Source organism: Candoia aspera, chromosome 6 (assembly GCF_035149785.1).
Source record: "Candoia aspera isolate rCanAsp1 chromosome 6, rCanAsp1.hap2, whole genome shotgun sequence".
Taxonomy (NCBI): Eukaryota; Metazoa; Chordata; class Lepidosauria; order Squamata; family Boidae; genus Candoia; species Candoia aspera.
This window is the reverse complement of record NC_086158.1, coordinates 56,249,863-56,262,426: the sequence shown is the minus strand read 5'-3', so window position 1 is coordinate 56,262,426 and position 12,564 is coordinate 56,249,863. Positions and strand designations below refer to the sequence as shown.

The following is a 12,564-nucleotide window of genomic DNA, read 5'->3' as shown; positions in this document are numbered from 1 at the left end:
ATTATACATATTTCAATTTTGGAGCCTTAGCATAGATTCATGTCCATACTCAGCAGGAATACTCTATTTGTGTGGGTTTATGTGGATGTAATCTATTTGTCTGATGCCTACCTGTATCTGATACAGTTCCACCCAGATAGTCATGTCCCTGGAATGCGAATGGACCGAGGAGTATCTATGCCTAACATGTTGGAACCAAAGGCAAGTGCTCACTTCATTCTTTTTTGCTTCACAGCAATGAAGGGTGCCTTTGGAATGATGATAGCATGCTATTAAAAATGTTGTTGCATCCACTTTTTAGTATGTTTATTTATATGCCAGCCCTCTTTTGCTCAGGTCATTACGATGTCCCCTTTTATTTGTAGTGAGCACACAGGATGAGAGATTTAATATATAGGAGCCTAGACAGCAGTATTCTATGTAGACTGAAAACAAATAGACCTTAACAATAGTGTGAAACCAGTTAGATCCACTAGCAATGTGACAGCATTATTAACTGTAGTAAATCAAGAGAATGCAGTGAGGAAGAATTCATTCATGGTGTGCTGTGTGCATGAAAATAGTAAAATGGAAATCAAAGGGGAAAGGAGAGATTGATCATGCACATTAATTATTAGAACAATGCACTTGGAAGGTTCTCCAGGTGCTGAAATTATTATCAGGATCAATAGTGGTAACAGCCAGGGGAGTTGCTGCTAGACTTAGCACAAAGGGCCTACTTCCCAGAAAGGGTGGCAGCATTGGAAATGTGTTCAAAGGTTCTCTATGCTGCTGTAGATATGGTCTTTCTAGATATGGGTCTAGCACATGCGATCACGAAATATTCTAGAACTCCAGCCTGAAAGCTTTGTCCCATATGCTCCAAGGCAAATCTTCAGCACATGCAGTCCTCATGAACCTTGATGCTGGAAGCAGAGCATTTATTTTTAATTCTACAGTAACCTTCTGTGAACCATGTAGGATATAAGATACTCTGTGACACCTTCCCCCAGGAAATAGAAATCTTGCTCCATTTTGGCATTTATATATCCTTGATTACATCAGTAGCTCTATTAAAGTGTAAAATCAGGAGCTGAGATCTTTTGATTTTTCTCAGTAATAATATCTATGAAGTAGACCAATATGTGTGATATACCATTACTGTGCTTCAAATCTCCTTCCTCCCACATGGCCTCATTCATTGAGGCTGCCAGATGTGCAAACCAGAAGCTGCCTAGGGGAGAAATACCATGTGATGTTTTTTGTAATACTGGGTTTACAGTGGAGGAAAGGAGAGTGAGATATGGATTGCTGTTGGCAAAATCCACATAATGTATAATAACATTCTAAGATAGATACAGTTAATAAACCTAACGTCATCATTTAAATGTCAATCATGTATTTGGACTAGATGAAGTGGTTGTTTTGTTTTTGTCCTTTTACATATGCTCCCATGTTGAAAGTTTGCTTGGTTCCTTCATACAACGTTTTAAGAGAAATGATAGTACATAAGTGACCCATCACATTTAAGGCAAGCCACTAGGCAGAAAGTATCTAGTGTGGCTTTCCAAAACCTGATGTCCTCCATATATGTTGGGACTGTAGCTCTCAGCATTCCTATCTAGCATGGACAGTTGTTAGAAACATAGAGTATATGGAGAGCACTGAGCTGTAGAGGAATAAAACTACTCTGCCGCAACAGGCCAACAGAATTATTGAACAATGCAGTAAATGAAATCTTGGGTACAGGAGTGGAAAGGGTAACACCATGTGAAACTGGGAACATTTTAATGGTTAGGATGCTACATTTGTTCCCATTTTGTATATGGGAAATTGAGGAGTCACTGGTATACCACTTATTGAACTGCAATAAAAAAACAGGCAAAAGTTTAATACGCTCTGTTAGACTATAGTGTCATTCATGAATGCTTGTTTGATTTGTGCCCTAAGTCATCACTTGTATTATTGCTACTGGGAAGCCCAAACAGGAAGCTGGTTAAGGTAAAACACAGTCTTTTTTCCAGGGGTAAAGCATATCTGAATTTTTCTGGAAAAGTATATTGTTTTTCTAAAAAAAACAGATCTCCAGATATGCTAGCCATACTGTGATTAATGAGAGTTAATTTAAACATATGAGGCTGATTGTTTTTTCTTAAAATACGATTTTTATAATCATGGAAAAGAAACAACCTGAGGATCCTCCTCACTTTAGGATCAAATTAAAGCATTCATCCCAACAGTGTGTTGTGATTTAGTAAACGTAAGAACATAATAATGACATCAAAGATCTCAACAAAATTTGTTGATTTTGGCTATCACTATTATTTAAAAATGCTTTGTAATGTAATGAAAAGTCTTAGTTGGATCAACAGTATTACTGTGAAATTTTTGGTCTATTACTAGTTTTCTTCCACATCATACATAGGTACATATTATTTAAGTACTTATAATAAAGTGGTATATGTTTACCAATGGCTCAGTCTTCTATATTATGCTTCTGAGACGTTTTATAAGATAAGATAGTTGCTATAGCTTTAATTTATTACAATAATTTAATTATTACAATTTTAAAATGTTTAGAAACTGGACAGAATTTTTTAACAGGAGGAAAGATTGACAGTATAGCCTTATATCCTAGGATTTATTATATGCAAATCTTACACAAATTTTGATCATGTATAATTAACCAGCTAAGTAAGTTCTTAACCCTTGACCTATTCAGCAAGGAAACGCTATTCCCATATATTCATGGAGCTAAAAAAAAGCAAAGGTTAGATTTGTAGTTTCAAAAGTATAGGACAGAATCTTTCCAAGCAGATGTTCTAATTGAGTCCATAGCCTTTTATGTGGTGCCATTGTGTGCATTTTTATTCAGAAGTGAATCCTAATAATTCAATGAGATTTATTCCCAAATTCACATGCTTCAGAATATAAAACCTAAAGCAATCCAAGGTTTGTGTGCAGGAAGGGGCTGTTAAGTGGAAGGCCAGTTTCAAAACCAAACTAATTAGGGCTGTGCATTTTCTTTTCCCAATAAGACTAAAAAGAATGCAGGAATTGCTATTTGTCCATACACATCTCACTAATTTTGATGTAGTATAAAAAAGGGGAAGGAGGCAATTTTAAGATGTGAAGAGGAAGAAGTTTGAACTGAAATATGCACAGTGAGAAAGAACCATTTCCTTTATCCATGATGCAGAGAGAGACAGAGATGATATAGAAACAGATATATATATATATATATATATATATATCCGTTTCTATATCATCTCTGTCTCTCTCTGCATGTACAGTGTGTGTGTGTGTGTGTGTGTATACGTGTGTGTGTGTGTGTGTGTGTGTATGTCTATAGAGAGAGAGAGAGAGAGAGAGAGAGAGAGAGAGATATGCATGGCCAGAGAGAACCACTTCTTTAGCCACAGTGTTTTCAGACACTCCTTTCTGGGAACTCATTTTTATTTTTCATTAACTAAAGGTCTCTGATATAGGATACCAGATTAGGTCTTAAGAAATATGCTCAGAACAGTACAACATCCTGGCCATTGCATTTTTAACATATCCAGCCCTAACCTGGGGTTGTATGTTGTGCAGAGAGATAATCATGGGGAAATTAATGGAATATGAAGCTGCAAGGTGTACACCAGCCTTTCTCAACTGTTTGACCCTTGAGGAACCCTTGAAATATTTTCCAGGCCTCAGGGAACCCCTGCACATTCAGGCTCAAATATAGGCCACAAGTTACAAAATTATTATATTCGTTTCATGTATAGGCCTGCATATGTGCACTACCAGTGTTCTTAAACTAAAAATAAAGACTGAAACTTACCTTTTTAATGTGAAGTTGCTTGAATTTGAAATAATTTTTTAAATAAATCATGATCTCCCAGGGAACCTCTAGTGACCTCTAAAAATTGTTTTGTGCAAAGAGAGAGAAAACGAACATTGATATGGACATCATTATAATTATGAGAGTTCATTGTTCAGTTACAGATCATCCAAGGAAGCTTATAAAAGACTGCACTTTGCATTCGCATACTTAAAGCAGCCCTTTAATGAACTTGCAGCTGTCTTTTGACAATGACCACATTATGCTTGTGAATTTGATGATGTCTATTTGTGGCATTTAATAAATTCTACATAAAGGCCTCTTCTACACCATTAACAGATATTTCCTTACGAAATGCTCATGGTGACCAACAGAGGGCGAAATAAAATTCTAAGAGAAGTGGATAGAACCAGGCTGGAGGTAAGAACTTCGTGTCTAGTTACTGCTTAGGTATCAGAAGAAAGTCTTGTATGGATATGTTTTGCTCATTGTTCAAACGCTTACAAGATAGTATATTAATCTGAAAGAACTGCTTTGTTAAAACAAAACAAAACTAACAGCATAGATCCATGCATGCCTACTCAGAAGTAAGCTTCCCTGAGTTGAGTTATCCTTTCTGAAGTAAGTATGTATAGGATTGGTACTGGAGCAAGCTTGGTTATTTATCACATGAATGACATTCCATGAACAAGAAGCATGTGTTTAATATCAGGACCTTGAAATTTGTAATCAGATTCATGCACTGCATTAAGCCACCGTTGCTTAAAAATCAGTAAAACAAACTAGATTATGTTAAAGCATAAACTACAACTTACAATAAAAGTCAGCTTCTTTATAAGAGCAAGAATTTATTGAATCAGAAAATATGTATGAATCTGATGATTTATGATATGATTCTGGTTGAATCAGAAATTCTTGTCACAGCTAAAATTCTCAAAACCAATACAGCTTAACTAAATTGTAAGAATAACCATAGGTATCATAGTGCATATCCACTTTTTCCTCAAGGTTACACTCTTATTTGCAAAACCATTTTCAATCATATAATATAATGATGTCACCAGACTGCATTGGGCCCAATTTTTCAGTCCCCCCACCCCCAGCTTAATGCATCTATTTTAAGCCTTAAACTGTTTTTTTAAAAAAGCAACTGCCGTCTAATTTTGGTGATATGATTCTAGGGGAATATTAAAAAATGGGGTTGAAGTATAGAAATACTTTGCCTTACATGTCCATAGTAGTGATCAATTAGAGACATATGAATGTAAGATATGGGTGTCTTTTAAAAAAAATACAGACATATGTGCAGGCATATTCACAGAAATAAAATCTGGTCAATTGATCCATTTAATCAAACTTTACCTATACCATGTGCAACATTTGATTGGGATCTTAAACAAAGGCCTTTTCTACATGCTGAAACTATAATCCCTAAAATTTCCAATCAGCATAGCCAACTGGCTTAAAACTTTGAGAGTTATAAGCTTTTATATATTCTTGAAATGCTATGTGAGTGTTCTATTTTAAATTTCACTCTCTGTCAATGTCATTCAAAGAAAAATGCAAGGTCTTGATACATGTGAAAGCCCGTGTATGTACAACTGCATGTGCTAAGTTTTCTGTATGCAGATGTCACAGCAACATTGGTAGGGGAATTTTTTAGACTGTTCATGTGTTGAGCCTTCCAGATATTGAACATCTGAACAGGATTGTAGTCTTGACACCTCTGGAGGGCACTAGGTTGGGGAGAGCTACTATCACCTTTTGCTCAATCTCTAAATTGTTTGCTGAGCTATCTGCTGCAGTATTCCACTATGATTCCTGTTGGCTAGAGGTTATGGTTTCCATTTCATTACTTAAAATCCTCTAAGAGTAAAAAAAATGTCCTTATCTGCTCATGGATACTTTGGGAGCCAAAAAAAAAAAGAATTCAGGAAGGCCACGTGGTACTGTAGGACACTGGCCTTCCACTGATGCACAGGGCTTTCCATTGGACCCTGTTGGAGCTAAGGTAGATTTTACTTCCATGTAAAAATCTCTGGGAAACAAACAAAATTAAGAAATGACTCCCCAAATGCAAGCTTGGGCTAATAGATCTAACATGTTGAGGGCAATGCTATGGTATATAGATTTCCTGTTTCTACCACTGGAGTGATGGCTGTACTTCTTCCTTGTCTTTCTTTAGCATCATTTAGCACCTGAGATTTTTCAAGAAATATTTGGGATGACGATACAGGAATTTGATAAGTTACCTCTCTGGAGACGCAACGATATGAAGAAGAAAGCCAAACTCTTCTGAATTCTTCTGTCACTGGGAGGGGGAAGATCTCATGTAATAGGATAATGTATTATAATTAAGTCCAAACCCTTTTTGGAGAGCAAACATTCAAAAAGGTGGGGAGGGGGAGAAGGGACAGTCTGAGAAAGGCACCTATTAATGTCTTGAGATTGTGCAGTGGCCTGTCAAGCTTGCCATAGATGGTGACATGAACGGTTCTTTGTTCAAATCTCAGCCATGGTTTTCACTCATAAAGTTTTTACATGGCATATATATTTAGTCTTCTGCCTTCCTCATTTTCTCTTGACTTTTATTCAAAGGTCAAGGACACTAATTGAGAAGACCAGGAAGTGCCCGTAAGATGCCAGCCCACAATTATGTGGTCATGTACTTTCCAAACAATGAATGAATATATTCTGTAATTAAGGAAGGAGTCCTGTGTAATATATTTATCCTCTGGGCACAGCTATTGCAATTAATTGGCCTTCCTGTCAAATGGCTTTTTCTTTCCATAGTACCCTTCAATAAAACAGGCTGCTGAACAGAGGTACTTCACTCTGCTGCATACTGGCCAAATTCTTTGAGAACACGCTCCCGGCTTGCCCTTGCACATATCTGGTAGTAAATTGCCATGTTTTGTTGTTGAAACACTTTGTTCCTCCATTTTTTCCTGCATTAACTGAATATAATTCTTGCTTTAAACCACTTGGTTGAAAGTTAACAAGAACAGCAAACAAGTAAACCAAAAATTGGTTTCTTAGTTTAATTGTGAAGGAGTTATTTCAACTGTCATGTTAAATGTAAGCCATAGTGAAATGCAATCTTAAGTTTAATTTAGATGTGACCTTTGCTGTGTGAGAATCACTATGACATAGTGTGATCACACATTGCTCTAATTGTGCTTGAAAGTAAGCACTGAGTGAGCCAATGTGTTGATGCTGGTACTTTTCATGTTAAAACAAACAATATTAATCATGTTGGTCCAGGGAAAAAAAGATCTGTACTAGGAGAGTGTCTTTATTAGAATCAACCAAAAGGCACAAAATAATGTGTAAACTTTGAAGCTCTCCAGTTCCCTTTTTATGGTGTTACCTTATGTTGTAGGATCTGATACATGATCCTCTTTCATAGGATCTAGTATAGGTGGCATAGAAAATAACCATGCTGTCATCCTTACTGTGACACTCAAAGGCGAAGAGTGTTTGGTGAGATCAGCTGATGCCAAGCAAGTCACATCTAACCCCAACGGAGGTTGGACACTTTCAGAGTACTCAGTATAGCCTGTTCCAGGACTGGAACAGCATTTTTCATACACCTCATACCCATCCCACTGCAAAGGTTACATTTGAGTTTTTAAAAACGCCTACTGGAATAGTGAACTCTGAAATCTTATTATGATATTTTAACTATTATACAGAGTGACTTTGCTGCTAAACAGTGACCATTCAAGCTATTTTCTTGTATGCACTGATAATATTGCACAATATGTCATGTTAAGCAACGTTTAATTTGGTTTTCTTCATGTAATCAAACACTCATTATTCATATAAGAAGACTTGAATTTTGTGTTCTTTTACTATTACAGAGATGCAAATAGTTTCTTTTTTCTTATTTACTATCAGTGCCTGAAAAAAAAAACTTTATCTTGGGCAGTTTCTGAATCAAATGATCCGCTCAATTACACGCAGCCTTTTTCTAGAGAATATTGTGTGACCTGGCCTCTGTCTACCTAAATTGCTTGGTAGGTTGTGCATCTTCTGTAAAGGACAAATAAAATTTACTGTGATAGAATCAGAAGCTGTTTTTGGCCAACAATAGGGTGCAGTGATATATTAATTTTTTACCTGAGTGATGACTACCAGTATATAAATTTTTACTTTTTCTCTTTTAATGTGCAGTTTCTGCCTACAGTGTAATCCTATATGTGTATATACAATAGTTTATACTAATCTAGAAGTAAAAATCCACTAAATTCAATGAAGCTTGCCTTCTAGTAAGTCTGTATAGCATAGATGAGGTTGCTCTCCAGATGTTGCAAGACCCCAGCTCCCAGCTTTCCTTACCAGTGGCCATGGGAGCCAGCACTTGGGAATGTTATTCAGCAATATCTGTAAGGCTACAGATTTCCCCATCTCGTCTCCTGTTTAGATAGCAGTTCCTATCATTATAAGGTTTATGCAGGAAGGACTTGTAATATTTTTTGCTCTTACATTTAAGAGCTAAACATAGGTGGATTCCAGTGACCGTATTATCTGAATCCATAACAGGTGATCAAGATAGTAATGGCTAATCTCTTTACTCCTAGCTTGTCTATTCATATTATCCTCCTAAATTAGGCTACCAGATCTGGTCTGCAAAAATCTGGAGGACCACTATGTGGAAGCAAAGAGTGAAGAGTTTTATATGCTGCCATTTAGTGAATTTTGCAGCCCATATATGAAATGATAACGAGGGTTTTCAGCACATCAGTACAGATGTTTAGAAGGTTGTGTGGCAGAATTCATGTAAAATGCTAACTCTGTCAAGTGCTGAAAATCCCATCGTATTGTAAATAGGAGGAGAGGAGTGGCACAATCGTACTGGTGACATGTTATTCTTTATGGGGATTTATCACCTGGCCAAGGATAATTTCTCTTTAGCCTAATGCACAGCTTCTCCCAAACTGATGCCCTCCAGTTGTGTTGAACATCCCACCCCAGGATTAGTCTTGCTGGCTTGCTATTCTAGGAATTAAAGTCCCAAATAGCTGAAGGGCACCGTTGAGGAATAGTGGAAGGAGAATGCCTAGTAGTCAGAAGAATAAATATCCTAGGACAGGAGGGGAGAAACAGTCATGCCATATGACACTTTTCATCTTTCTAATTCTGTCCTATTATCTCAGGCAATATTATCAATTAAAACAAATCGTAGCAGTAGTCAGGAGGCTCATGGAAACCTTAGTGACAATGTGTAGTTGTGTTTCATTTCTGTAATTTTCTGTAATTATGGTCTATTAATTATGGCCTATTAAACTAGCTATAATTTAGCCAAGAGGACAATTTGATAAATGATTTATGAAGGAATGCGTTATCAGAGAAATGGGACCTTTATCCCAAAAGCAAATTCTGGACTGGAAGCCAGAAGAGGACTATCTGAGCTGCCTCTTTCCTGTACATGCTATTGCTTCAACTGCCCATCAGTGGCGTCTGTGTGATTAGGCATCCTTCCTGCTTTTTTGTCCTTGGTTCAGTGCTTTTGTACAATGAATTCTGGATAGACATTTGTATCTGGAGCACAGAAAGGATTAAAGCAGCGTATCCCGACTGCAGTGTATCAAATTAGCCAACATTCAGCCATATCTGTGCTTCCTCTTTTTTTTTCCATTCAGGATGTTTATATTTTGAGAACTGGAATGGTTGTTCCCTACCCCCACCCCAAGGAATGGAATCTCCATACCCTTTCATTTCCCTAAGCTGAGCAGTAAGAGACATAACCTACAGCATGGCTGCTATTTGAAATCATTCCACTCACGCTTCAAACTGATCAGGAAGCCAAGCATTTTTTGGTTCTGACCACAAAGAAAGTCCAGTGTCCCCCCTCATTCTTGATTAGCCAATCAGTTTTGACTTAACAAAATCTGAATTCTATATTCTCACTTTCCACACACATTATTCCAAGGGTAACACCACTTTTTAACTTTCAGAAAGTAGGATATTCCTTGTAAATAGACCTTCTCCTTTAAGAGAAATGGCTAGTTAAGACGACATTCCAATGCTTTGCAAAGTACATTTTCATCTCTCTTACACTCTGAAACAAAAAATAGGGGTCCCCCCCCCTTTTCAAGTGTGGATGAATCCATGATTGAGCTGTTATTTTATCTCTGACAAGTCCCTGGTCTGTAATTCCAGAAAAAAAAGTGCATTCACAAATGAAAACTTACAGATGATGTGGATGCTTCCGGAATAAAAATTCCTAGCGTTATTAATCGGTAATTGTGCTCTTCCGTTGCAAAATGCGTATGAAATTTCAATTGTTTTTCTACACTTTCAGGAGGGAAATGAATGTGTGTTATGTGTGTTCCACTATTGTTTGCTGACATGTGAGCATGACATACCAATGTAATAAGACTTGACAGTTGTGGGTAAATCATTCTTTTAAAATGCATTATTTATTTTATAAGGAAGTACAATTTATTTTGGACACCATTTCCCAATTACCTTACTAATTTTTTAAAGGCAGGCTAAAAAGGGTCTTACTACAAATGTAAAGGACTGAAAGACCAGCAAACATGTTTAATGTGGTGCTAAAATGGAACTGATTAAAAAGGCTGAGCTTTTTCCCTCTTAGTTAAAAAAATGTGCTAAAATGACTTGAAGTGCTAGTGTACAAATAATTCAATTACCTAACTACCTACTTACTACCATCACCATTCCCCACCTTGTGTGTATCCAAAAAGACATTTTAGCCCAACTTTTAAGATTAAAAAAAACAAAACACTGATTCAGTTGTACTCTGATGTGAACAGTAATACCAAAGCTGTGGTGAAATAGATGGATAGTGATGGAGAAATTCACCACCACCATTTGATAAGTTATTGCACACAGCAAAAGCACATCTGTTAAAAATGCAGGTAGATGCCAAACAAAAGTATGAATTAGCAACACATGGCTATCGCAGAATAAACACTGTGGAAGCACTGCAGAATTTAGATTATCATTATGAAGGACTTGTGATGTGTATTGTTCAACTCCTCACCTTCATGGTGCCAGAAAAAAATCTTCAGAAACGATCTATGTGGGGAAAAAATAATCTCCAGGAGCAGATTTTATTGGTGCTTAACTTTTATGATACCCATTCTTCTTTTGTGTGCTGCTGCTGCATTTCTAATGCAGTCTGCTAAAGAGGTGGATATTCTGGTTCACATCCTTTTTCATATTTCAGGAATGCCAACTTTGCACTTACAGGAAAACTCTGTAGCAGGAATATAATATGAAGAAATTACCACAAGCTAAATTGCTCCCTAAAACAGAGCTGTTAGAAGAATTTTTTTGCCCTGCTTGGAAAAATAGTGACAACTCTACAAAGATCGTCAAATAAGCATAGCTTAATTTCAAATATAAAGTTAAGGAATATGAAAAAGGATCTTCCAGATGTTTCCTTCACTGTGCAAAATGATTTCTAACAGGGAGGAATGAATATGTTTGGTTCTGCATGTTTAGGATATTCATCCATGTATGAAAATAATGACCCAACATGAGTTTGATCAGTTTTCCAATGGCTTCCATCTAAAACCAGTAAAACTTGACTTTTGCTGCAAGTTTAGGAGTGCTGTAAAATGAATTCATGGCAAATTCCTCTTCAAGATTTTCAAGAGTAGATTTTATATCCAAATCTAAGGTTATCAGATTTGGGTTACAAGAATCTGGTGAACAATGAGCTGGAAGGACAAGGTATTTAAAAATCTCTTCATTGGCATCTAGTGATTTTTGCAGTCCAGATCTAGTAGCCCTACCTAATTCTGTTTCTTCAAGGGGAGTGAGCAGTAATTTGCACACTATGTTTTGCATACTAATTTATGACCCCAAATCAAACCCAGTTGAATTAGATGGTAAAGGTTGAATATTAGGCTATTTCTCAGCCACCATGATTGGAGAAGAACCTGTTTATTCAGTTATACGATATATAGTTAATAGCAGTGTTTGCTATAAAATAGCCTAAATTACTGACAATCTTTATAGAGATAAAGCCATATTCCTGATTTTTAGTAACATCACTTTAATTAATATTTTGCTTCAAATCTCAAGGTTTAATTTATCAATTTTTCCCATGACCAGCCCATTTTCAGAACTGAGAAAAAGCCTTTTTCAGAATTTCCCTTTTTGTTTCTCTCTCCCCCTTTTTTATTGTTATGAAACAGCTCTGATTAAGAGCCTTTGTTGAAAGAAAAAGTTACCAATGCCTGTTGATAGAATTAAATCTGCTTCTCTGCAAAATGAACACTGGCCATTGTTGCTGTTCATGCTGTTTGCAAATGTCACCCTAATGCCACTATAATCTACATTGCTGTTGTACTCAAACCAAGTAGATGAATAAAGTTTTAAACTTTATTCTTACCGTTTGGATTTTTGTTTCTTTTTTTATTCAGTTCATGTTAATACTGTGAAAATGGGTTTGGTTATGCTTGATGATACAGCTTTGTGACAAACATACTGTTTACAAAACAGAGGATACATTGGAAACAGTTATTGATAAAGAGATGATTATCTTTATGCTCTAGGGAAGGTTACTCCAATGACAAACATTTACAAAGAGGTAAGTTAATTGTTTTAATCTACACAAGGCTCAGTCTCAAAGCTGGTACCTTCATGCCCCTATCTAAATATTCTGGTTTAATAATTTAATCATCTGCTGACTATTGGAAAGGATAATGCTGATCTAAGATTGTGTTTAATGACATGGTGAAACAATGGGTAAGTTTAAACACACCCTGACCTAGTCAGAA

At 36.5% G+C, this 12,564-nt stretch overlaps 1 protein-coding gene across 1 annotated transcript in view; it reads left to right on the top strand.

The window, feature by feature from the left end:
- ABLIM1 (actin binding LIM protein 1) overlaps nucleotides 1–12,175 on the top strand; it is a 222,432-nt gene extending 210,257 nt beyond the window's left edge. The window contains exons 23-25 of the mRNA XM_063307206.1: nucleotides 127–201; nucleotides 4,145–4,225; nucleotides 5,991–12,175. Of these exons, the coding sequence (XP_063163276.1) occupies nucleotides 127–201; nucleotides 4,145–4,225; nucleotides 5,991–6,104 (270 nt within the window). The 3' untranslated portion in view covers nucleotides 6,105–12,175. The remainder of the gene's footprint in view (nucleotides 1–126; nucleotides 202–4,144; nucleotides 4,226–5,990) is intronic.
- The last annotated feature ends 389 nt before the right edge of the window (nucleotides 12,176–12,564 follow it).